General features: G+C 38.4%; 1 protein-coding gene across 5 annotated transcripts in view; it reads right to left on the bottom strand.

Annotated features, from left to right (window-relative positions):
- RPS6KC1 (ribosomal protein S6 kinase C1) overlaps nucleotides 1–27,868 on the bottom strand; it is a 246,129-nt gene that overhangs the window by 81,802 nt on the left and 136,459 nt on the right. For all 5 annotated transcript variants that reach the window (XM_032393179.1, XM_032393177.1, XM_032393178.1 and 2 more), the window contains 4 exons: nucleotides 17,528–17,575; nucleotides 16,145–16,277; nucleotides 4,565–6,160; nucleotides 4,204–4,293 (listed from right to left, as the gene is read on the bottom strand). In XM_032393179.1, coding sequence (XP_032249070.1) covers nucleotides 4,204–4,293; nucleotides 4,565–6,160; nucleotides 16,145–16,277; nucleotides 17,528–17,575 — 1,867 coding nt within the window. The remainder of the gene's footprint in view (nucleotides 1–4,203; nucleotides 4,294–4,564; nucleotides 6,161–16,144; nucleotides 16,278–17,527; nucleotides 17,576–27,868) is intronic.

Here is a 27,868-nt window from a genome sequence, read left to right as displayed (position 1 = left end):
GCAAAGGGTGGTAGTAAATAAACGTCATGCTCTAAAACTGAATTTTGCAGATAGTTTTCAGCATGATTTTTCTATGTTTCACTTTTCACTGTCAGCTGTGAGCGTTTCCAAGTGTGAAATCGCCCAAGAGAGGAAGCAAAGCTGTCATTTGACATCTGGGAGCGTGGAGATTGGGCTGCAGTAAAAAGCAGTTTGGACTTCAATTTACACACATATTCACCTATAAATTCTCAAGTCTGAAAAGTATTCAACGAGAAATACCAATGTAAATTTCAAGTATTTATAAAGGCTCATAATGGAGTGGAAAATAAAGGTGAAGGACACACAGTGATAGGATACCATATCAACTTGTGAAGACCAGAATAAGAAACTGAAGTGATTATATTAGCATAATAACGAACATATAAACAATTTTACTCACTTGCCTTAGATGGCATTTTAAACTTTCAAATATAGTCTTTTGTATTTTATATGCTTACTATTATAGGTTCTATTCTCTAGCTGCCTTTTTTATGATGAAGAGTCAAGACTGTTAAGAAAAAAGATACTGATAAAAAAATACTTTGACACTTTATTCTTCCTTTATACTTAAAATGCTGTAACAAAAATTTAGTCTATGTTATGATAGATTAATAGTTATGATGATATAGCACATAAAATCCTCTATGTGTGTGTATGTGTACACAAATATAGAAATAAAATCAGAGTAACTACAAGGAAGTCCTCTAGAGAAGAATAATCAATTTACTCCAGTTTTTATTCTATAACCTCTCACAACGAAAAATAGGACAACCCGTCTAAAAGTCTCTTAATAGAAAGTATCTAAAGTTTCCTAATATGGAAACTAGACAGTGTTATGTTTATATTGTCACTTGCTATACAATCTATTCCCACTTTGGGATCTATTTCTTTGCTCTTTCTCTTCCTGAACTCTGTCCTGTGTTTCTCTGGTATGAAAGGAGCCCATTTACCATGAATGATGTTTATTTAAAATAAAACCTTTCTAGAGAATCATCCTAGATAATCTAAGGATACAAAGTGAACCTAAAAGGAATGGCTTCTACTTTGAAAACAGGGCTGGGTTTGATCAGTGAATTCGTATTCTCAAGACCCTCTTGATCGGCCTGCAGCTGCAGCCATTTATTTGCTGGCTTTTTCACAGATGTAGACAGAGAAAGCTCCATGGGTTTTGTCTTTTTGTTATTGGACTTGTTTTCTTTAATATAAAAAAGTGGCAACTTTTTAAGAAAGTTCTTCGCGTTGTTGTAGAAACTTGTGAACATCAGATATCCTTGGTAGTATACATTGTTGAAATGACTCTGACTTTTTAAAATCTGAGATCTCAAAGTTGGCAGAAACTATACTTCAATAACAGAAGGTGATCATTTGCATTTCAAAATTTATCTATCTTGCTTTTCCCCTCAATTAGACCAAAACATGTTGATTCACAGGTTTCTGTGTGTGTGTTGTTTCTTTTTTAAACTTATTTATAGAGCAGAATAATGGCCCCCCTGCTACTTTGGCATGTGCTCAAGTTTCTGTCCATGTAAATCGAATCTGTTACTGGAAATTTTTCTCAAAATATAAAGGCACATCACCCACAAGATGAAAAGATACACTGCTGATATTACAAAGTACAGGGCAGGTGGATTATGTTTTTAGGACAAATATGTGATAAGGATTCCCAGGAGGGAGGAGGGGTCGGGGTAGAGGTTGCATGCTGTTTAAACAGAAGTGGACCGTTCTCATCATAATCTTATGACAACTTTACTTTCTAACCAAACATCAGCTGCTTAACATGCTTTAGAGCTACTTGGACAATAATACTAAGGTTAGAGTCGGAAAACGGAAAGGCAGAGGGGATGTGGGAGAGAATGACGGCAACCCTGTAGTGTTTCTAAGGGCAGACCAAAAGAGAGTAAGTACTCTCTGTCCCCATGTCTGACTTTTAATCATTGAAATATTAGCATATTAGCATTGCTCCCACCATTTGAGAAGAGGAAAGCCTACTTACAGTTTTTATCAGTAGCACTGCTATTCACTTTTGAAAAAAACAGTAATTTACAATTTTTTGTCCCAATTCCCCTTGCATTATAAACGAGGGGCAGGAGAACACAGACTTAACTGAGTTCTGTAACTCTCTGGGTTTATGATCATCTACATTACACCACTAGCTTTACTTTTCAGTGAAGGCCATTCCTGGTTTTGTTTTTCCCGCATTGATAAAACATATTAATAGGCCCAAAGAATAGAAGAGACTTTCCACATGTTCAATGCATGCCATAATGCTAGAACACTTTTGCAACTCACAAAGCTTGAAAGTACAATTCTGTCATGCAAATAATTAAAACAAAGCCCTTCTTCAGATGACAGCTTTTTTCAAATGTTAGAAGGGCAACCTAGAAGATGACAGCAAAAATCCATTAATGGTAGACTGCCACCTGCTGGTAAACTATAAGAACTGTGATTTCCGGGGAAAGGCTTAAAAAGGAAAATGTGGAAACTGATCTGGATTAAACTTAGTATTTCAGTACACAAAATTAAAAGTATATATTTGTTGATGAATGTAGTATAGCTTTGTTCCACATATATTTAAAATTCTCAGGATGTCAATCTGCTAGACTGCCAAAGGATGACGCTATAGTTTTCGATAAGAGAATGAAAATAAAAATAGGAAGTAAGGAGTCAGTTACAAACATTAAACAATGTCTCATAAATATTTGGTTTTGATGTGAGGTTTACACTGCACTTCACTTCTGGATTTAAGAGGTTTCATTTCAAAGAACTCTCAGATTTAATTTTGATCCTAAAACCTCCAAATGCATTACAATTAATATATGTTCTTATGTACATTGGTACCTAAAACATTATTTATAAAATTAGAAAAGGGGGAGAGTACAAAAAAGAAGAACCAGATAACCATAATAAAGTGATTGCATTATGAAATTATTTTTGTTATCCCATTAACTAAATCATACTAATAAGGCTTCAAAAACAGCATTTCTACTTGAGAGAAACAAAAAATGTAGGCATGCTCTATTGCCCCTAGGAAGAAACAAAATCAAACACCCCTAATTTGAGGGAAGGAAGTGGAAAGGAAAAGGTATAACAGTAAGAAAAAAAAAATCCACATCATTGTTTTCAGGAAACAGTTTTAGGACATTTGCTTCACAGGTTGAAAAACTTCGCTATTCCCCAATACAGAAATAATTCTTAACAATGAAGGTTGTAACTAAGAACAATATAGCTCTTTCAATCTTAATTATAATCATTTCCCATTATGCAGGGAAGCAATGTTAGCATCAGTAATACACTGGTTAGCTAGGAGCATTAAATACTGTATTAATCAACAACTAAGCAGATCATGTCAACATAATCAGCTTGAACCTCCTTTGAAAGCCAGTGGGGTGACAAGTGAAGCAACTTTGACCATCCAAAGAGGCTGAAAGCTAGGCAAAAGGTGAACGAACTTTGGATTCAAATGTAGCCCCATCTGCACTGACAGAGACACACTAACTCAAATCCAATTCAGATGCTTAAATGACCTGTAATTATCAGCAAAGGATCTAACACACCCCAGAAGTAAATCTCTAATTTTTAAAAAACAAAGACAATACAGTAAGAGCAAGAGAAACCTGTTGTGTCAAATATTTGGCTAAACTGGCTACTTTAAGCCAAGATGAACATGCTTCCTAAAATGTCTCAGATACAGAAAGAACTCTGAAATCTGCTCTCCCATGCCAGCTTGGCTCATCACTGAAGTCACAACATAGCATTTTTTTTTTTTAATTCCTCATTTTATCCATTTTTATCCTTAGGAATTTTACCCCTTTTGTCGGCTCCCTCTCCTATCTTAATAAAACCATCCATTTAAAGAGGTTCGGGGTATTTAAAGGTCCTTCTAAACACTAAGAAGTTATGACATTTCTAAGACAGAATTCACTGTCAGTTCTAAAAGAAGTCCAAACCTGTTTAACAACAAACACACAAACACACATACACACACACACACACACCTACCTCTATTGGGTAGATAAACCAATATACAATGATTTAATCCCCAAATTTTCTTTTTTGAAGGATTAAAGAGATACTCAAAGCCAACATATATGTGAACTGTGAGTGAAAAATACAACTTCTGTAAAGAAAAGAGAGCTGCTGAACTACTTTTTCAAGTGAACCATTTTAGGAGATTGCTCTAACCTGGGGCACAGTACATTCTCTCTATGGCATCGCTGTCACAGGAATCTTCAACCTCACTCCACCTGCTAAAATACGTTAGCTGAATGTGTCCTAAAAACAAAACGACAGGAGAAATCAAAACATTTTTCTCTTCCATTTTCTGCAGAAGTGAACTGTAATTACTCCTTTTGTAGCTAAAAACAGTATCATTAAGAATAATGGCATCATTAAGTACTAGAAGCTATTACTGGGGGTGAATTTGCCGCACTGATAATGAAGCTCTAGACAGGAAATGAAGATACTAATTACAAGATAAAACGCCTACTCAGTTAATTGGAAGCAACAGCGAATAAAAAGAAATGCATTTGCAAAAGTTCCTGACCTCTATCATTCAATAAGATGTTGTTTGGGTTCAAATCGCGGCACACAATTCCCTCTCTATGTAAAGCATCAAGGGCTACCACCATTTCAGCTGCCCATCTTTGAATGCAGCCCTCGGGGATGTAAAACCTGGAGTTTAGTGCTAATTTTTTATCAAGGTCCTCAAAAATCTGATGTATTTCCTTGTCTCCTTCTGGTGCTAATCCACTCTCTCCCTTAGTCTCTGGGTGTCTCTGAAATAAAGTCAGTTCCTCTTTAGGCAAATCCTCAGTTTGATCTGTAAACAGCAATACTTCTTCAGTTTTTAAAGTTTCTGTGTTTACATTATATTCATTAGCACCTGAGAGTGGGTCAGAAATATGGAATAAGCTTTCTTCTGTGCTGTTTGCAGTTACTGCCGACTCCCCCACTCCAAGTCCTTGGAACTTAGAATCTGAGCTGTGTAACAAAGACACGTCTCCTGAACTACTATGATCAGCAGCTGCTACAAATAACATCCCAAGATCCCCCTGTGCGTTGTGTTTCTCTGCTATACTCTGGGATTTAGGTCTAGAGGGATCACTCAATTCCTCTGTGCCTTGTTCTTCACTTGATTGGCATTGTTCAGGACTAAGCCGAAGGCATAAAACATCGGGGGCTTCCAACAGTTTACTTTCAATTATGCCTATATTAGTCTGTGTAAACTTAGTAGGTCCCACTGCGGCACCATCTTTGGTTGGCTCCAGTTCACCAGGTAGATTTACAAGAAGATCAGGCCTTCCTTCATCAGTGCCAATGACATCATCGAAAGCAGCATCTTTAAAAGAAATGACTGGGACAGAGTCATCTGAGCCCCTGCTAATGGTGTCCTGAGCTATAAACTCTACCTTGCTTTCACTAGCATTGAAACTCCTGGAAGTGCCGTCTCCATCTGGAAGAGCGAAAAATGGTTTCAAAGGCTCTGACTTTAGACTATACAATTTTTCTCCAAAATCAAGGCCTAGCAGTTCACTAGTGCTATCCTTACTGTCTATCCTAAAGAATTCCATGGGGCTGTTTTTCGATCTACTAAGGGAATCTGACGTTCTTGGCGAACTAACTGCTTCCACATCATCGTCTCCAGCGAAGAACTGCAGCTCGTGAGCCATGTGCTGGGTGCTGGGGATGCGCCTGTCGGCAGCAAGGTGTGCTGGGAAGCTTCCAGTGACTCTGGTATCAACACCACTCCCTCCAGTCTTCAGGAAAGGCTCCTCATTCAATGACCCTGGTTCAATCTTTTCTTGCCCATATTCATTGCATAATGTCAAATAACTAGTAGTACATTCTTCTTCTGAACTTGAGCCAGAATCTGGCCATTTGGGAGAGCTCTCTTGGCCTTCTTCGTCTTGGTTACTATCATCTTGAGAGCTTGGAGTAAGACTAGTCTTCAAAGGCAGGACTTTAAGCATGGCTCCACCATCACTTCCTCTGGATTCAAAGCTGCTGCTGTCCTGAGGACTAGAAGTTGGCTGTTGCAGGTGAACTTTAGTAAGTGTGGATTTTTTCACTTCCCCGATGTCAAAGCTTTCTTCAGGGCTTCTGTTTAGAAACTTACTGATATATGACCAGAGTTTGCCACCTGTGAACAAGTATAACCAAAAAAATTTTTAAGATCCCCAAAATAATGGTTACTTATTGAAGCCCTTAGAAAAACAAAGAGTATTCTAATAATCAACCAAAAGCAAGTCAATGATACCCATTAATATCAAGTATGCTATAAAACAAGCATTTTAATTAAATGTTTTCTTGTTATTGCTGACTACTGAGTATAGTTTTAAACATATCTCCTGATACCAATTATCTTTTAAATGACAACCTACTTCTCCCTTTGAAATTAGTTTAACAAATACTAATATGAAATCCCACAGCTGGAACACTGCTTTAAATATGATTTAGCTGTTGAAACATCTGATTATGTTCTGAGCTGTTTATGTAATAATTTTTTGAAGCATGGTCCCTTGGCCAAGTGGAAATACATAAATAAATGCTGCTTAAAATTGTATATACTGTAGGGGGCAAAAATTAACAATATTATTCCATTTTGGAAATGCCCAGTCCGGGGCACCTGGGTGGCTCATCGTTAAGCATCTGCCTTCAGCTCAGGTCATGATCCCAGGGTCCTGGGATCGAGCCCCGCCATCAGGCTCCCTGCTCAGCGGGAAGCCTGCTTCTCCCTCTCCCACTGCCCCTGCTTGTGTTCTCTCTCTCACTGTCTCTCTCTGTCAAATAAATAAATAAAATCTTTAAAAAAAAGAAAGAAAGAAAGAAAATGCCCAGTCCAAGACTAGAGGGGAGATATGGCATCTGGTATATAATTATGCCATTGTAAATGACATATTAATAACATTTTTCCCATTCCCCCCATATACATCATATATGGTATAATAAGACCTAGTAAAGCAATTGAGGAAAATTAATTGGGCAGCCATTAATGAGGCTGGCTATTGTAATTCCAGTTTTGTATTCTGATATATACGAGAAACCTACAGAAAAGTAAAATCATAAAAATCAATTTCAAAGAAATCAAAGGAATCTGATATTTTACCAGCAATACTTGTTAGTTATTTCACCTTGTTTTTCTTTTGTGTTATTTTAACCATTAAGAACTCAACCTGTTTTGCTCACTAGAATCTTTGAATAAATACCTGTAAGTATCAAAAACCTACCAAAGCTTTACTGTATTACAAGAAGAAGTTAAATCTGATCTAAAAATCTTACAAACAATAATTGCAGATGCATCCTCTGTGAATATATAACCGTAGCTTCCAAAAATGGGAAATAATGTGTTAAAAATGAATCCCTCTATTAACATGGAGAAGGCAATTTTTTTTCCAGCACATTTTTAATGTCTTTATTAAGCATCCTATACCAAGGGTAACAATCTTAAGAGAAATCATCTCCAACAGTCAATTATATGTATAAAAAGGTCAGTGGAAGCATCCAAAAAAATCTTTTTGTACTTGGCATTTCACTTCATTTAGAGGAACTCAGTAAATACATAAAGCCCCCCGCCCCGAGTACTGTGCCCACTACAAAGTAAATGTATAATAAAGGGTAGCTGTCATAATATTAATCCTAAGATACTCAGACATCGCCTCTCCCTGTGACCCAGTTAACAGTTTTCTCCCATTTTGATAATAATTAGTAGTATTGGACATTATGGTGTTTAACTTTTCCCCTCTCATTTTTCTTAGCTAACTTTCTGTCCTCATTAGATTATACTTAGCATTTCATATTCCCCCATATTCAAATAAAATTTAAGGTTCATATATAGCTTTGAAACTCACAAAAGAAGCTATGCATTGATTCCATCTTTTGTTCGTCATTTGACAGCAATAGCCACACTCCTTTGATCACAAATACGTCTGTTGTGGCACACTAACAATAAAGCCTGAACCTGGAGCTGCGGTTCTTGTACGCAATCCAACTGAAACAACGTGTGTTGTCTTCCATTCTCCTAGATGGGGACTACTGTGAAGACAGGACCGTCACTTCCATCTTTCTATCTACTGCCTAAACAATGTGCAGGACACAACAGACACTCAGTCAGTGCTGCTTTAACTCAATGATAACTCATCAGAATGAGATGTGCCAACACAAAGTAGACAGTCTTTGCAGTTGCAAAGTTCTAATAACAGCAAGAAACGGTACCCAGTAAAGTTCTAAGAAAAGTTTCATTCGTTCTTAGGCCAATTTCACCTGGATGAAGTGCTGAAATAGAAAATTCAATGTGCTTCAATTCTTTCTCCCCCCACCCCGACCCCCCCAGATCACTTCCTCTTTCTGACCTCCAAGCCACTCTGGCAAAAAAGCTTTGGACCAAGCTTAGATTATTTTTTCTCCCTTGTTCTTTTGGGCAAGTTTCCAAGTCCCGTAAGATATGTCCATAATGTTTCATGGAGTCTTCCTCTTCTACTGATTCCTTTGGCCAGTCTGCTTCTTGGAATAACTTTACAGCTACAACTAGATCCCTGCTTTAACTGCTTTCTGTATCATTCTATCACACTAATTGCTGCCCAATTAATCTTCCATTTTAGCACAGATCTTACATTATTTTTCCATTCAAGAACCCAAATCCCCTCCATCTACTTAATGATGTATGTACCAACTCCACAGAGGCTTGAACCCCTCAGTAAATATAATGTGTCAAGCTATGATTTGGTCCTCCCCTTCAACTCACCAAATAATCCATCTGAATTGGATTTCTCCAAATATACTACCCATCCTGGGCTTTTGCTCAAACTATACCTACCACTTCAAGAATTTTTTTTTTTCTTACTAGTTTCTCCAATATCTACTTGTCAAAATCCTAACCATTCTTGACAGTCCCTCAGAATTTGTTTTCTTTTACCAATTTTTTGACATCCCCTCAGTGGATTCAGATTCTCTGAATCTTTTATATCACTTAGTCCCTCTTACAACATTTAAGACATTCTGTTTCATATTAATATTACTTTTATACGCCTATACTTTTACCATCTCCTTTACCAGACTGCAGGGTCTTCATAACTACAAGGAAAGGATTCTGCCTAGCATGTAAAATAGTATGTATTAAATAAATATTTATTAAATCAGGTTATAAAAAGACATCTTTCCAAGTATTTTGAAAATCTTTTAAGAATAAGGGTCTATAAATATTAATAATATTATTATTTTGGGTCATGCTTTCTTCCTGCTTTAAAACAAATATATGGTTTCATATGGTTTCAAAAAAATTAAATACAGAAAAGAAGAGAAGAGAAAAATTCAAATACAAATCACCTATAAACAATATTAACTACAGGCGCCTGGGTGGCTCAGTTGGTTAAGTGTTCGACTCTTGATTTTGGCTCAGGTCATGATCTCACGGATCATGGGATCCAGCCCCACACTGGGCTCCATGCTCAGCGGGAAGTCTGCTTAGGATTCTCTCCCCTCTGCCCTACCCAACATTCGTGCATGTGCACTCACACGCTCTCTCTCCCTCTCTCTCAAATAAATGGATAAATCTTTTTTAAAAAGCACTATTAACTATTTGTACATTTATTTTCAGACGTTTTATCTGTGACTAACATCACATCATAAACATTTTCTAATTTTCATGAGACTATGAACTTCGATGGCTATATAGCATATCCATGTGATAGATATTATGAGGTATTTAAGTGTTCATCTATTGTTGGATATTTACATTGTTTCCAATCTTTTACTATTAAAATAATATGTACTTTTTACATGGAAGTATTTGACATCCCTGATAATTTCGTCAGGACAGAATCCCAGAAATGAAAAGACTGGATCAAAAAGCATGAATATGTTTAATGCTTCTGATACATGTCATGAAACTGCTTTACAGAAAGGCTGTACCAGAATCCACTCCTATAAGCAATGTGTATTAATGCCACCTTCATAGCAACTTGCCTTTATTGGATGTTAGCAAGCTGACCAATTTGATCAGTCAAATATGGCATCTCCCTTAATTTCCATTCTTCTCATTATTACATAGAATTTTTAAATGTGATGATTGGCACTTTCTTTATGACATTTGTTCCTAACCTAAACAAGTACCCTAAAGTGAGTTGTAAAAAAACTGCATTTTTCTGGGTGCCTGGGTGGCTCAGTCGTTAAGCGTCTGCCTTCGGCTCAGGTCGTTATCCCAGGGTCCTGGGATCGAGCCCCACATCGGGCTCCCTGCTCAGCAGAAAGCCTGCTTCTCCCTCTCCCACTCCCCCTGCTAGTGTTCCCTCTCTCGCTGTGTCTCTCTCTGTCAAATAAATAAATAAAATCTTAAAAAAAAAAAACAAACTGCATTTTTCAAGAGAGAATGAATCTTTTCCATTCTTTGCTGGGTGCCCAGTTAAATTTAATGTTTGACATGGAACTATGGAAACAAAATTTTGGTCCTATCCCATACTTTCTTCCAATTACAAAATCATGAAAATCACAAAACTTACAAGAGCACATTATTTCCTTTCAAATTTCTCACCCACAAAAGTTGAGCATGTTTTACTTTCTACTGAATTAAGATCAGGCCTAACAGATAAACTTACACAAATGTCAACATCATTATTGTAACATTAAAAATATTATCCTTGGGGCGCCTGGGTGGCTCAGTCGGTTAAGCGGCTGCCTTCAGCTCAGGTCATGATCCTGGGGTCCTGGGATCGAGCCCCATGTCCAGCTCCCAGCCTGCTTCTCCCTCTCCCTGCCACTCTGTCTACTTGTGCTCTCTATCTCTCTGTCAAATAAATAAATAAAATCTTAAAAAAAAAATGTTATCCTTTAAAAAACCCTGTTATTGCTAAATCTCAAAATATAAGTAGAAAATACCTAACATTAAAAAAAAAAGAAAATACCTAACATACTTATAATTTTGAACACTTTAGAAATACAAATGACACCTTTGTAAGCCTCACTGAAGCATATAAAACTTGGAGATATTAGCCATTTTAAGCTATGAAATTAGCAGTTAATAAAGTTTAGTAAAAAGTCTTTGTCTCTCATTAAATTTTAATTTATTGGTTTTCTGAAAGATTGCAAAGAATATTTGTTAAATTTGCTTGACCAGAATTAGGACTTGACTTTAATATGTACGATAAAATACTGCTGGAACGATCAAAATCATTTTTTGAACCACCAATTCTAAATTCTACGTCAAGAAATTCATGCTATAAATAGTTCTCAAAAAAAGAAAACAAAAATACACAAAGATATATAGGAAAAGGTACCAGAAACAATTTAAACACCAAATAATAAGGGAGTAGTTAAATAAATTATAATATCGGTACAACCAAATATTCTTTATTCAAAACCACAACAGCAACATTTGCAAATACTTACACAATGTTTACCAGGCACTAAGTGCTTTACTATCAACTACTTAATCCTCACATCAACTGTATGAGGTAGATAATTATCATCCCTATTTTATAGATAAGGAAATGGAAGCACAAAAACACTAAATACCTTGCCCCAGGTCACACAAACTAACGTAGTCTGGCTCTAGAATCCTTGTCTTTAATCACTACACTGGTCTCTCTTAATGCAGACCTGTATGTACTGACAAGGAAAGTTGTCCAAGGTATATTGTTAAGATGGGGGAAGAAAACAAGCCATAGAACAATACATAAGATCCATTTTATTTAACCAGACAGGTAGGGAGTATATGTTTATACACATTGGAAAATTTCCCCTATTTCTAGAGAGCAGAACTGGGTATTAAAGTGACTAGGAAGGGAGAGTTTTTATTTTTACTTTATATAGTTCAAATGTATTGCCTTATATATTTCATAACTTAAAAAAACTAGTTAATAAAAAGAGAATCATTTCACCCCTTGGGTCCCCAAGTAACTTGGGACAAAACTCTTTCCCATCCCCTACCTATCCGGTGTACCCATACCTGCAGGCATTCCTTCTAACCTAGGCATTTCACCTTTTCTCTCACCTACTCAGTATTCAGCAGTTATACACTGAACATCTTCTATGTACCAAGTATTCTGCTAAATGCTGGGATACAGATGATGAAAATGACATAAGCCCTAATCTTAGGAACTTAAAGTTTTAATAACGCAAGTGGCCTGGACTGAATACAATTATTTTCTCACCTTTTCTTCTCCAGAGTTAAAATAAGGGATTCATTTATAGGAACAATAAACATTTTCAATCTCTCTCCTAAAATCCTGTCTGGTATATCCAACTGCCTACTGAACACCACCTGGACATTTCAGAAGCATCTCAAACTCACAAGTCCAAAACTGAATCCCTGATTTTCTTCCTCTAAATCCACCCCTCCCACAGCTTTCCCCATCTTAGTAAATGAGAACTCCATTCTTTCAGTTCTGTGAGCCAAAAACCTTGCAGGCGTGTAAAGCAGAATTATGTCAGTTCTATCTTCAAAATAGATTCAGAATCGAATGACCATTTCTCACCGCCTCTACCACTAACGCTTTGTGCAAACCACAATTATTTTCACCTGGATTGCTGCAAAAACTTCCAAACTGGTCTCCTGCTTTTGCCTTTGCCCTCCTAGACTACATTTTCCACAAAGCAGCTAGAGTGATCCCTATCTTGTCACTCCTCTGCTCAATATCCCTCAATCACTTCCTATCTACTCAGAGTAAAAATCAAGTTCTTGGGGCACCTGAGTGGTTCAGTCGGTTAAGGGTCTGACTCTTGATTTCGGCTCAGGTCACGATCTCAGGGTTGTGAGATCAAGCCCCTCACTGAGCTCCACACTGGGCATGGAGCCCACTTGAGATTCTCTCTCTCTCCCTCTGCCCCCAACCCTGCATGTGCTCTCAAAAAAAAAAAATAATAATAATAAAATAAAATCAAGTTCCTAAAGTGGCCTATTAAGACCACAGAGGATCTTCCCACCTGCCTCCCCACCTCCAAGTTCTTCCCATTCTACTCCAGCCACAGTAACCTTGCTGTTTCTTATACCCCAAGTACACTCTTGGCTTCAAGCCTATTTGTTCTCTCTTAATGAGATACTCTTCCCTCACATATCCACAATGCTCCCCCTCTCACTTCCTTCAGGTCACTGGCCAGATGTCCCTTTCTTAATGAGGTGACCACTCTAGTTAAATTAGTAACCCCCACCTCACCCTTCTGGCATCCCCTTTTCCCGTCTTTTATTTAACTTTTTGCCATACAATTTATCTCCATCCAACATATATTTACTTATGTATTTGCTTATTGTCTGTTCTGCCTCTCAATGTAAGCTCCGTGTGGACAAAGTCTTCATCAGTTTTGTTCACTGCCATGTTAGAACTAAGCCTGTATCCCAGTAAGCACCAATATATTTCTGACTAAATGAATTAAAAATGGAAAGAAAATGAGTCCAAGAGACTTACGTGAATCTTGAATAGTCCTATAAGCAGAAGGAAGCTAAAGCCACAGATCATAAGTATTCAAGCATTCATGTTAGAGAAAACAATTGTTCAACACTTATTTTTCAGGAATAGCTATTTACACATATAAAAGTAATGTGTGTATGATATATGCACAACTTCTAATTCACAGAGGTAACAAATACCACTAATATGTAAAAGATAGCATACTTCCCATCATACAGTTCACCTGATTGCTCAAGCTAAAGCCAAAAAATTCGCCTAAATTCTTCTCTCCCTAACCCAGAATCTATCACAGGTCCCACTGAGTCTACCCTCAAAGCACAGCGGCTAGAACACCAGAAAGCCATGCCATCATCACCTCTTGTCTAGACTATTCGCTGCTTGTTTACTCTTCCTTGCCTGTTTATAATCCATTCCCTATACAACAGCCAGAGTGATCTTTTTAAAACGTAAATCAGCTCTTGCCACTGCTTTAGATATCCACTGGTTTCCCAATGCACTTGAATAAAAGCCAAAGTCCTTTCCCTGCAGTACAAGACTCCTGCCTACTTCCCCAAGAGCCTCATATACCACGACTGCCCTCACCTACTACACTCCAACCAAATGGTCTCCTTTCTTGTTCATCAGATACTGTTTTTGCCTTTGATTTCTTAACACTGATCCCTGCACCTAGAATGCGCTTCCCAATTACATCCAAATGGTTATTTCTTTTGTCATTCAAAACTCCTCTTAAATGTCACCTTTTTGGAGCAGGCTCCCTTGACTACCTCATCTAAAGTAGTCCCCCAGTCGTTCTTTTTTAAAGATTGCTGTTAGAAACCAGTGCGGTCCCTATTATTAGTCCATATTATCGTGCTTTTTGGTTTTCTGTTTGACTCGTCACAAGAATGTAAGTTTCAAAGGGGCAGGCTCTCTTCCTGTCTTGTTCACCAAAGACAGAGTCTAGTACACAATACATGCTCAATAAATTTGCAGATCATTAAATGAACCTAGAGTCCCTATTTGCACTATAATTTAATATCTTTGTGTTATAAAAATCTTCTTATAATCAAACAGTAGACACCTGAAATCAACAGTCAAAGAGAGATCCTCCCCCACCAAGTTTAAATCATCCAGGACAAATTCAATATCATGTAGCCATTCAAAGTCAGCTGTGGCCAACAATAAAGGAAAAAAGAGTTTGGTAAAGATCATCTAAATCTAGACATATGGCTTTCAAAGAGATTATAAAGATTTTCTCAGTATTAAAGTAAAATTAGTTGAAATATCAGCTTTAAGGAGTATAAGAGAAAGTGAGCAGATGGCAGAAGAAAAACTGAAGTGTGTTCTGGAGAAGGAAGAGAAAGAGCAGGAAGAAGCTGCAAATAGCAGAGGCAAACTAGAATTGAAAATTTGCCACAGATAATCTCCAACATGAATAATCCACACTGGGTAATAGAATATTGCCTATAATTACATTCATCCTACTGACCTTGTTCTAAATTATTATGGATTATTACTACGCAAGTTATTTTGTTCCACACCAGAGGTGGCTGTATTTCGCTATCAGATGACATGACCTCTAATTCAATAATGTCTGTAATGCACTGGTATCCTCAGATAAAAGCTGTCTATAATGTCTGAACAAAGGTGAATTAGTTATCCGATTCACACACGCAATTAACTCTCTTAATACCTGAGAGACCATGGAGCCCCTTCTGAATTTCCTATTAAATACTACATATGGAGGTCTTCCCTCCATCTGTAGTTATCTTGTGCTGTACTTCATAATAAACAATATTAATAGTTTATTGCCCCCGTCAAAAATCTTGCATTAGTTATCATAAAAGACCTCATTCCACAAAGCAATGACTCATTTTCCTGGGAAAATGCATTAAATTCAAATGTCACGCCTATTAGTAAAACACAACAGTTCTTTATTCTCAGTAATGTAAAAATAAAAATAACACCTTCATGAAACATGGAAAATAATTTAAATTTTTTTTTTTACTATTTTAAAAACACCTCTTAAGGCCAAAAGGTAGTATTTATTATGTGGATTTATATTTATATGCTGTATTCAGTCATTCTAAATAAAAGACTATTTATTTAAATTCAGGTGTTAAAGGGCAAAAACAAATCAAAACATAGTATTTTTTTGCCACCTGTTCCCACTACCATGAGTTGAAATTTCATAAACAGTCTGAAGGCAGAGCACCAGGCCTCTGCTTTGTACCCATATGTGATGCCAATGGCTGTATTCGTAAAAACCCGGATCAGAATAACTAAGTAATGTCAGATGTTAAGCAAATACCCATGCATTCTAAAAAAGGAGGTAATTAATTAATTCTTCAGGGGATGCTTTTTACTTTCGTCGTCTAACACTATTGTATCCTTTTAGCAGAGAACAGAGAACAAAATAAAATGCCTAAAATAAAACCTAGCTCTTTTAGCACACATTCACCTTAACGTGCTCATCACAGTAGCTCAATTGGAGGAGAAAGTTAAGTAGTTATGTATATCTAAGAATGTTACTGTAGTTCAAATGAAATCTGCTGTTCACCTGGCTTTTCATTTTCCCTCACAACTCAAAGAGAGAGAGTGGAGGAATGAGGAAAACAGTTTCTTACATGTGTTTCGTATGTTTTATCTGCCCATGTGATGCCAGAAGTAAAAAGGGCATTATAGACGCTGAAAAGCTAAGCAGATGACATTCTTTGCTCTGTAAACAATTTAAACCACAAACTAACCTTCTGCGTGCTGCAGCACAAGAAATACGGACTCCTCAGAAATGATGTACTTGTGCAGACACACCATGTTGGGCACACAGCGGGGGATGATGGTCTTTCTGTTCCTGCTGTATTCACTGCTTTTCCTTAGACCCTGACAGAGAACAAAAAGGTCAGTTGTACCCTCAGCTGCCTTTGGAGCCTGCTGTGCTCTGTGTTTATCAACCAAACTAATCTATCCGAGTTACTCTGGGCTTCAGAGAAACCACTCATCTGCTGCTCTATGCCCCTCAGTCCCTGGAGGCTCTGCTGATGGCATCTGGCGTGAATCCAGAGAACGGAAGATGCCACAAAGCTGCCATTAAAATCAATTACGTGGGTCAGTGTTTTTATTAGAGATGCTCTCAAACTAAGTCATCAGGATGACACGCAGTTATTTCTCTATGACCTTTTCTTAAGTTTTATTCTACATATACATATATCTTTACAGCAGTAGACACTGTGAGATCATTCAAATTTCTGAGACACAAAAGGTATTCCTAGATTAAACAGGAGATTTGAAAAATTTATGCCAAAAAAGTATAAAGACTACTTTAAGTCTTCTCCAAAGAAACAAGGTATCTGTAGTGTCTGGTGTCAAAGCCCTGTTTAAAAATCCGGAGAAATGCCAGTGATAAAGTATACGCAGAAAGAAATTCATTTCAGTTATATGTCAATGTGACCTATGGCCATGCTGTAAATAAAAGAAAAAATATCTGAAAAAGAAATATAAAATTAATCTGAAATTGATTATTTCTAGATGCTATGGAAATTATTAAATTAGGATATTTTAGAATATGTACTGTCACAATCCATTTCAATTTTGAAATTACAAAATCGAGGGGTTTTTCTTTCCTTGTTCATTTAGTTAGAAATTGAGTTATATAAAGAAACAGAATTGAATTTAGATTAAAAAAAGAAAAGAAAGAAAGAAAAAAAAAGAGGACCAGGGATGTAGATAACACTTTCCCAAATACCTGAAACAGAGACTTAAAGGCAAAATTTCAGCTCTTTAGGGCTATAATCATAATCAAAGGTACAATTGTGTGCAATCTTCACAAATTATACAAAATGTATTAGAGATGTGTTTAAGGTACACACTATGTATTTAAATAGTAGGGAATGAGTCTTCAACTTATCCAAACTATCACCTCCATACTCTATAACCTAAAACTCTTTTTAAATGTATGCTATAACGTATTTATAAACTGTGATAAAGAACAGAAAGTAAAATAAATACAGATCATCACAAACATAACAGAACATCCAAACACCCAGAAAACATACTAAATATTTTTTTCTTTCAGAAACATAATTTGAAAATAAATGCCTAAAAAATTCATTAAACATACAAATTCTACTTACTTTTAAAATGAATGTCTGTTCTGTTCTTGTGTCCATTACAAGTAAAACCTACATAAAAGACATGAGTAATAATTTATTCACAGTACAATGAAACATTGACTTGTAAGTTTTTGAAACTATACCTTAACGGTTTGTGGGTAAATGCTGAAACTCACTCCACCAAAATTGTTAATTTCTGAATAGGTTTTTTTTTTTTTTTTTAAGCCACCAAATCACAGGATTAAAACAGTCTTATCTAAAGTAGGTTTTATTATAGTTTCCTTTTCTAAAAATTCCATATTTTAGAAACATTTCTATGTTTTCCTAGATTTGTTTTAAAATATATTGCTTAGGGGGCACCTGGCTGGCTCAGTCAGTTAAGCATCTGCCTTTGGCTCAGGTCATGATCTCAAGATCCTGGGATCGAGCCTCACGTCAGCTCCCTGCTCAGTAGGGAGTCTGCTTCTCCCTCTCCGTCTCTCCCCACCCCCACCCCCCCGCTTGTGCTCTCTCTAATAAATAAATAAAATCTTTTAAAAAAATAAAATAAAATATATTGCTTAAAAGGAAAATTATTTTACACAAAGAATTTTTCCTCATGGAACATATATTGTTTAGAAGAAGTAAAAACAAAAAATTTACAGGCATTGCTAAAGTCTCAATTTTCTTCTTAAAATCCCTTATGTAGCAACGTGGTATAATGTGATCTCAATAACTCAGCCTCCAACTTAAGACCCCCTTTTGGTACTCCTTCTCCATCCAAGACTCATCCTAGCTCCTCTTTTTCCATCAGCAAATCCTGTCAGCTCTATGTTCAAAATGTATCCAAAGTGTAAAGTCACTTGCACAGCTATTACCCTGATCCAAAGATTTACCTGGATTATAACAATGGCCTCCCAACAGATTTCTCTGCTTCCTGATTTGCTGCCCTATGGTCTATTCTCTAAAGAGCAGCCAGTGTTTTCTTTAAAAAACATAAGTTACATCATATCACTCCTCTCATTTAGAAAAACAGCCTAAGTCCAAAAAACTACCTCAAGACCATGCATGATCTCACACATCGCCCCCTCAGACTACCTCCTCCCCTAACCCATCTTGATGGATGGAAGGAATGACTAGAGATAGAGAATTATTCTACCATGTTACTATTTTATTATTTTGGAGACACTACAGCAGAAGTTGGCAAACTTCTTCTATAAAGATCCAGACAGGAAAGATTTTAGGCTTTGCCGGCCCATGCGGTCTCTGCTGGAGCTCTTCATCTCTGCCATGACAGCACAAAAGCAGCCACTGTCTGAAATGGGCCTTGTCTGGAGTATTTACATCACAGACACCTGCAAACACTGTACACAGGGTTTTGAGTTCCCCCTCCAGAGAGCTGAGGGTCAGGAATGAAAAAAAGATGTCAAGCTTGGGAAAATGAAAGAATGGTGAGAAGATGCGGGACCAGCCTGAGGAGAAGACAGTAAATTCCACGTTAGACATGATGAATTCGAAGTGACGGTGACCACTTCATCTCTGAACTCTCTTCCAAGTGTTTGACCTACACAATGTAAGTCTCCATTTAAATTCAATTGAGTATTCCCACAGATACCTTCTGAACTCACCCCTTCCTCTTCTCAAAGCCCTTTCCCCACTAGACAGAAAACCAAACCCTGTTTCTCCTCCTACAGTACTGAATAACACCACCATCCTTGTAACACGCCCACCACCAAAAAGCTCCCTCAGTCACTATGAATTCTCCCCTGTCCCCTACGCTCATAACCAGTGACCAGGTCCACTACCTAAGTATTTCTCCTATCCACCCTCTACTCTGTTTACCTACCATGTACTAAGTGTTTACTACGTGCTATGCTTTAGCCATCAATGTTAATTCTCTCAACTACCCGATACGATAATTTTACCCTTTCTACTCTGAAAGTGAAGACATTAAAACTTCATCTGCAGAAGCTATAATGGCAGATAATAACAGATCTACCATTTGTGAGAATTTCAGTGAAGTCATCTTATAAAAGTGCTTGGGATAGCCACTTGTTACTATTATTGCTATGGCTGTTATTGCTGCTTCTCCTGACATGTCCCCCGCAAGCCCCTTATCAAACAAGTACTCATCCTTCCATATTCAGCTCAAGTAACACTGATTCTCTCCATTCTTTGTTCTCCCACTGTATACAATACCAACCCCTTCGATTTGATTTTTTTATTCACGTGTCTATTTCCCAACCAGATTTCAAGTTTTTTATGGGCATATTGTAGGCAGAATAATGGACGCCAAGGATGTTCATACCTTAATCTCCAGAACCTATGAATATGTTATGTTCCTGGCAAAAAAAGGACTTTGCAGATGTAATTAAGGTACAGACCTCAAAATAGATTATCTTGGATTATCTGAGTGGGCTCAATCAAATCCCATGAACCCTGAAAAGCAGAGAACTATCTCTGGCCAGAAGTGGAAACACAGAAATGATATGGCAGAAGGGGAAACCAGAGAGATTTGAAGTATGAGGGGGATACACGGTTGCTGGTGCTAAGATACAGACACCCACATGTCAGCATTGGGAATGGGCCTCTGGGAGCTCACAGGAAGCATGAGAAGGAGCAGACAGCTTCTAGAAGCAAAGACCAGTCTTTGGCTGATAGCCAGTAAGGAAGAGTTCAGTCCTACAACTGCAAAGAAAAGAATTCAACCTACAACCTAAATGAACTTGGAGGTGGATTCTTCCCCAGAGCCTCCAGTAAGGAACACAGCCCTGCCAGCACCTTGATTATAGCCCAATGTGACCCATGTCAGACCTCTGGTCCAAAGAACTTTGACATAGTCAAAGAAAGACAAATACCATATGATTTCACTCAGATGTGGAATTTAAGAAACAAAACTGATGAACATAGGGGAAGGGAAGGAAAAACAAAATAACACAAAAACAGAGAGGGAGGCAAACCATAAGAGACTCTTAAGTATACGGAACAAACTGAAGGTTGCCGGAGGGGAAGGGGGTGAGAGGATGGAGTAACTGGAGGATGAACATTAATGAGGGCACTTGATATAATGCAACTGATCAATCACTAAATTCTACCCCTGAAACTAATAATACACTATATGTTATCTAACTTGAATTTAAATAAAATCTAAAAAAACAAATCAAAACAAAACAAAAACCAAAGAACTCTGACATAATAAATTTGGTTGTTTTAAGATGCTAAGTTCGTGGTAATTTGTTATGACAGCAATAGAAAACTAATACAGGGCACAAACTATATTTCTTCCAACATATAACACATCCCTCTCCCATGGTAAATGTTCAATAAACACATGTGAACAAATTTAGGTGTAAATGTTTAGAAGATAGATGTCAATATGTGAATAGAGCTTAGGAATAAGTCGGGACTAAAGATTTATATTTGAGCATTCTCCATCAAGATAACAGCTAAAAAAACATGAGACTGTACCTCCAATGAAGTGCTTACTTTATACCTGGCACTATGCCGGGTTTCAAAGAATTAAATCATATAATGCATTCAACAACCCAATGAGATAGGTATTTATATTTTTTTTCTTTGTGACCAGATTTTTTTTTAATTAAAATACAGTTGATACGGGGGGGAAAGATGGTGGAGGAGTAGGGGACCCTATTTCAACTGGTCCCCAGAATTGAGCTGGATATCTACCAGACCACTCTGAGCACCCACGAAACCAGCCTGAGATGTAAGAAGATCTGGATCTCTACAAACAGAATATCGCAGGCGGTTGGTTGTGAGGTTCCAAGTGGAGAGCCGTGATTCTGCGGGCAGATAACGGAGGATAAACGGCGGCGGGAGGGTGCCTGGCCGTGGGGATCCTACACCGCCGGTGAGTGACAGCCTCGCGCGCTGCGGACAGGCACAGACTCACAGACTGGTAGCCTCGGGAAAGGACTTTAGGGCAGCCCCCGGGGTGGAAAACCAGACCGGTGGGGTTGCGCGCACGCGAACTGCAGCCTCCGAGACGGAAACCCGGTGCGCTGGGGTCCCGGCCGGTGAACTGCAACCTCCAGGTTGTAAACCCCGAGCAGAGGAGTCGCGCACACGTGAACTGCAGTCCCCGGGACAGGACCCCAAGCGGCGGAGTCGCGCACGCACACGAACTGGGAGCGGCTGGCGGTTTTAGAAGCACAAAGGGCAGAGATGTGCCCCGACCTGGAGGCAGGACTGGGAGCGCTGCGGAGGGGCGCACAACCCAGGCCGCTGCAGTTTATAGCAGCACGGACAGAAACGGAGATGGTGTGGCCTGGAGAGCTCACTGAAGAACAGACTGCGGTCTCTCTGCTCTGAGGCAGAGGGTTGGAAACGGTCTCTTCTGCTCTGACTCGCGGAAGAGACGCGGAAAGCCGCCTGGGAAAGCCGCCAGAGAACAAAAGCCCCAAAGACTGATTCCCACTGAGCCCATCCCCCGCCACAGGGGCGCAGGGCAACTCCGCCCAAACAGGGTTGCCTGAGTAACAGCGCGGCAGGCCCCTCCCGCAGAAGACAGGCTGGGAAAACAAGAGGCCAGCAACCCTAAGGTCCCAAGAAAACAGGTGCATCTTGCTTGGGTTCTGGTCAATAATTTGGACTCTATACATTCCCTCAAACACCCATCAACAGAATGACTAGGAGGAGGAGCCCCCAAAACAGAAAAGACTCAGAGATTATGACTTATGCTGCAGATTTACAAATGGATGCAGATATAACCAAGATGTCGGAGATGGAATTCAGGCTAGCAATTGTGAAGACAATGGCTAGAATGGAGAAATCAATTAATGGCAACATAGAGTCTCTAAGGGCAGAAATAAAAGGGGAATTGGCAGAACTTAAAAATGCTATCAATGAGATCCAATCCAATCTAGATAATCTAACAGCTAGGGTAACTGAGACAGAAGAGAGAATAAGCGATCTGGAAGACAGTATAATAGATAAAAAGGGAAAAGAGGAGGCCAGGGAAAAACAACTCAGAATCCATGAAAATAGAATCAGAGAAATAAGTGACACCATGAGGCGTCCCAATGTCAGAATCACTGGAATCCCGGAGGGAGTGGAGAGAGAGAGGGGGCTAGAAGATGTATTTGAGCAAATCATAGTTGAGAACTTCCCTAATCTGGGGAATGAAACAAACATTCGAGTCCTAGAGGCAGAGAGGACCCTCCTAAGATCAAGGAAAACAGGCCAACACCCCGGCATGTAATAGTAAAACTTGCAAATCTTAGAACCAAGGAAACCATCTTAAGGGCAGTTAGGGGGAAGAGATTCCTTACGCACAGAGGGAGGAACATCAGAATAACGTCAGACCTATCCACAGAGACCTGGCAAGCCAGAAAGGCCTGGCAAGACATATTCAGGGTACTAAATGAGAAGAACATGCAGCCAAGAATACTTTATCCGGCAAGGCTTTCATTTAGAATGGATGGAGAGATGCAGAGCTTCCACGACCGGCAGAAGTTGAAAGAATATGTGACCACTAAGCCGGCCCTGCAAGAAATATTAAGGGGGGTTCTATAAAAGGAGAAAGACCCCAAGAGTGATCTACAACAGAAATTTACAGGGACAATCTATAAAAACAATGTCTTCACAGGCAACATGATGACAATTAATTCATATCTTTCAATAATCACTCTCAACGTGAATGGCCTAAACGCTCCCATAAAACGGCACAGGGTTGCAGATTGGATAAAAAGACAGGACCCATCCATATGCTATCTACAAGAGACTCATTTTGAACCTAAAGATACATCCAGACTGAAAGTGAAGGGATGGAGATCTATCTTCCATGCCAGCGGACCTCAAAAGAAAGCTGGGGTAGCAATTCTTATATCAGACAAATTAGATTTTAAACTAAAGTCTGTAATAAGAGACACAGAAGGACACTATATCATTCTTAAAGGGTCTATCCAACAAGAAGATCTAACAATTGTAAATATCTATGCCCCCAACATGGGAGCAGCCATCTACATAAGCCAACTGTTAACCAAAATAAAGAGTCATATTGATAACAATACGTTAATTGTAGGAGACCTCAATACTCCACTCTCAGCAATGGACAGATCATCTAAGCAGAAAATCAACAAGGAAACAAGAGCTTTGAATGATACATTGGACCAGATGGACCTCATAGATATTTACAGAACATTCCACCCTAAAACAACAGAATAGTCCTTCTTCTCGAGTGCACATGGAACTTTCTCCAGAATAGACCATATACTGGGTCACAAATAAGGTCTCAACCGATACCAAAAGATTGAGATTATTCCCTGCATATTCTCAGACCACAATGCTCTAAATCTGGAACTCAATCACAAGAAAAAAATTGGCAGAAATTCAAACACTTGGAAGCTAAAGACCACTCTGCTCAAGAATGTTTGGGTCAACCAAGAAATCAAAGAAGAACTTAAACAATTCATGGAAATCAATGAGAACGAAAACACGTCGGTCCAAAACCTATGGGATACTGCAAAGGCGGTCCTACGGGGGAAATACATAGCCATCCAAGCCTCACTCAAAAAAATAGAAAAATCCCGAATTCACCAACTAACTCTACACCTTAAAGAACTAGAGAAAAAGCAACAAATGACGCCTAAGCCACGCATTAGAAGAGAAATAATTAAAATTAGAGCAGAAATCAATGAATTAGAAACCAGAAACACAGCAGATCAGATCAATGAAACTAGAAGTTGGTTCTTTGAAAGAATTAATAAGATTGATAAACCACTGGCCAGACTTATCCAAAAGAAGAGAGAAAGGACCCAAATTAAAAAAATTATGAATGGAAGGGGAGAGATCACGACCAACACCAAGGAAATAGAAACAATTATTAGAAATTATTATCAACAACTATATGCCAATAAACTGAGCAATCTGGATGAAATGGAGGCCTTCCTGGAAACCTATAAGCTGCCAAGACTGAAACAGGAAGAAATTGACAACCTGAATAGGCCAATAACCAGTAACGAGATTGAAGCAGTGATCAAAAACCTCCCAAAAAACAAGAGTCCAGGGCCTGATGGATTCCCTGGGGAATTCTACCAAACATTCAAAGAAGAAATAATACCTATTCTACTGAAGCTGTTTCAAAAAATAGAAACAGAAGGAAAACTTCCAAACTCATTCTATGAGGCCAGCATTACCTTAATCCCCAAACCAGGCAAAGACCCCATCAAAAAGGAGAATTTCAGACCGATATCCCTGATGAATATGGATTCCAAAATCCTCAACAAAATCCTAGCTAATAGGATCCAACAATACATTAAAAGGATCATCTACCACGACCAAGTGGGATTCATCCCCGGGATGCAAGGGTAGTTCAACATTCGCAAACCAATCAATGTGATAGAACACATTAATAAGATGAGGGAGAAGAACCATATGGTCCTCTCAATTGATGCAGAAAAAGCATTTGACAAAATACAACATCTTTCCTGATTAAAACTCTCCAGAGTATAGGGATAGAGGGAACATTCCTCAAGCTCATAAAATCCATCTATGAAAAACCCACAGCGAATATCATCCTCAATGGGGAAAAGCTGAGAGCCTTTCCCTTAAGATCAGGAACACGTCAAGGGTGCCCACTCTCACCACTGTTGTTCAACATAGTACTAGAAGTCCTAGCAACAACAATCAGACAACAAAAAGAAATAAAAGGTATTCAAATTGGCAAAGAAGAAGTCAAACTCTCTCTGTTCGCAGACGACATGATACTTTATGTGGAAAACCCAAAAGACTCCACCCCCAAATTACTAGAACTCATCCAGCAATTCAGTAATGTGGCAGGATACAAAATCAATGCACAGAAATCAGTTGCTTTCTTATACACTAACAACGCAACTGTTGAAAGAGAAATTAAAGAAACAATTCCATTTACAATAGCACCAAAAACCATAAGATACCTCGGAATAAACCTAACCAAAGAGGTAAAGGATCTATACTCTAGGAACTACAAAACACTCATGAAAGAAATTGAAGAAGACACAAAAAGATGGAAAAATATTCCATGCTCATGGATCGGAAGAATAAACATTGTTAAAATGTCTATGCTACCCAGAGCAATCTATACCTTCAATGCCATCCCGATCAAAATTCCAATGACATTTTTCAAAGTGCTGGAACAAACAATCCTAAAATTTGTATGGAATCAGAAAAGACCCCGAATCGCCAAGGAGATGTTGAAAAAGAAAAACAAAGCTGGGGGCATCACGTTGCCCAATTTCAAGCTATATTACAAAGCAGTGATCACCAAGACAGCATGGTACTGGCACAAAAACAGACATACAGACCAATGGAACAGAATAGAGAACCCAGATATGGACCCTCAACTCTATGGTCAAATAATCTTTGACAAAGCAGGAAAAAGCATGCAATGGAAAAAAGACAGTCTCTTCAATAAATGGTGCTGGGAAAATTGGACAGCCACATGCAGAAGAATGAAACTCGACCATTCTCTAACACCATTCACAAAGATAAACTCAAAGTGGATGAAAGACCTCAATGTGAGACAGGAATCCATCAAAATCCTAGAGGAGAACATAGGCAGTAACCTCTTTGACATCGGCCACAGCAACTTCTTTCAAGATACATCTCCAAAAGCTAGTGAAACAAAAGCAAAAATGAACTTTTGGGATTTCATCAAGATAAAAAGCTTCTGCACAGCAAAGGAAACAGTCAACAAAACAGAGAGGCAACCCACAGAATGGGAGAAGATATTTGCAAATGACACTATAGATAAAGGGCTGGTATCCAAAATCTATAAAGAACTTCTCAAACTCAACACCCAAAAAACAAACAAATAGAATAGAAACAGAAGGAAAACTTCCAAACTCATTCTATGAGGCCAGCATTACCTTAATCCCCAAACCAGGCAAAGACCCCATCAAAAAGGAGAATTTCAGACCGATATCCCTGATGAATATAGATTCCAAAATCCTAGCTAATAGGATCCAACAATACATTAAAAGGATCATCTACCACGACCAAGTGGGATTCATCCCCTTTACAATCAAGTCAAAAAGTGGGCAGAAGAGATGAACAGACACTTCTCTGAAGAAGACATACAAATGGCTAACAGACACATGAAAAAATGTTCATCATCATTAGCCATCAGGGAAATCCAAATCAAAACCACACTGAGATACCACCTTACACCAGTGAGAATGGCAAAAATGGACAGGGAAAGAAACAACAAATGTTGGAGAGGTTGTGGAGAAAGGGGAACCCTCTTACACTGTTGGTGGGAATGCAAGTTGGTACAGCCACTTTGGAAAACAGTGTGGAGGTTCCTCAAAAATTTAAAAATAGAGCTACCCTATGACCCAGCAATTGCACTACTGGGTATTTACCCCAAAGACACAGATGTAGTGAAAAGAAGGGCCATATGCACCCCAATGTTCATAGCAGCAATCTCTGCAATAGCCAAACTGTGGAAAGAGCCGAGATGCCCTTCAACAGATGAATGGATAAAGAAGATGTGGTCCATATGTACAATGGAATATTACTCAGCCATCAGAAAAGATGAATACCCAACTTTTACATCAACATGGATGGGACTGGAGGAGATTATGCTAAGTGAAATAAGTCAAGCAGAGAAAGTCAATTATCATATGGTTTCACTTATTTGTGGAACATAAGGAATAACATGGAGGACATTAAGAGAAGGAAGGGAAAAATGGGCGGGGGGAATTGGAGGGAGAGATGAACCATGAGAGACTATGGACCTGAGAAACAAACAGGGTTTTAGAGGGGAGGGGCGAGGGGGGATTGGTTAGCCCGGTGATGGGTATTAAGGAGGGCGCGTACTGCATGGAGCACTGGGTGTTATATGAAAACAATGGATCGTGGATCACCACATCAAAAACCAATGATGTATTGTATGGTGACTAACATAACATAATAAAATTTAAAAAAAATAAAATAAAATAAAATAAAATGAAATAAAATAAAATACAGTTGATACATTATATTGGTTTCAGGTACACAACATAGTGATTCAATAATCATACACACTATGAAATGCTTACCACAATAAGTGTAGCTGCCATCTGTCACCATACAAAGTATGTAATGTACCACTTTACATTCCCCCAACAGCACGTGAGTGTTCCCTTTTCTCCACATCCTCACCAACACTTCTTATCTTTTGGATATTAGCCATTCTAACTGGTATGAGGTGATACTTCCTTGTGGTTTTGATTTGCATTTTCGTGATGATAAATGCCGTTGAGCATGTTTTCTTATGTCTGTTGGCCACCTGTATGTCTTGGGAAAATTGTCTATTCAGGTCCCCTACAATTCCTTAATCAGAATTTTTTTGTGTTGAGTTGTACCAGTTCCTTATACATTTTGGATATTAACCCCTTATCAGAT

Source organism: Phoca vitulina, unplaced genomic scaffold, assembly GCF_004348235.1.
Source record: "Phoca vitulina isolate PV1807 unplaced genomic scaffold, GSC_HSeal_1.0 scaffold71, whole genome shotgun sequence".
NCBI classification, from domain to species: domain Eukaryota; kingdom Metazoa; phylum Chordata; class Mammalia; order Carnivora; family Phocidae; genus Phoca; species Phoca vitulina.
The sequence above is the reverse complement of the archived record's forward strand: the minus strand, read 5'-3'. Positions and strand labels throughout refer to the sequence as shown.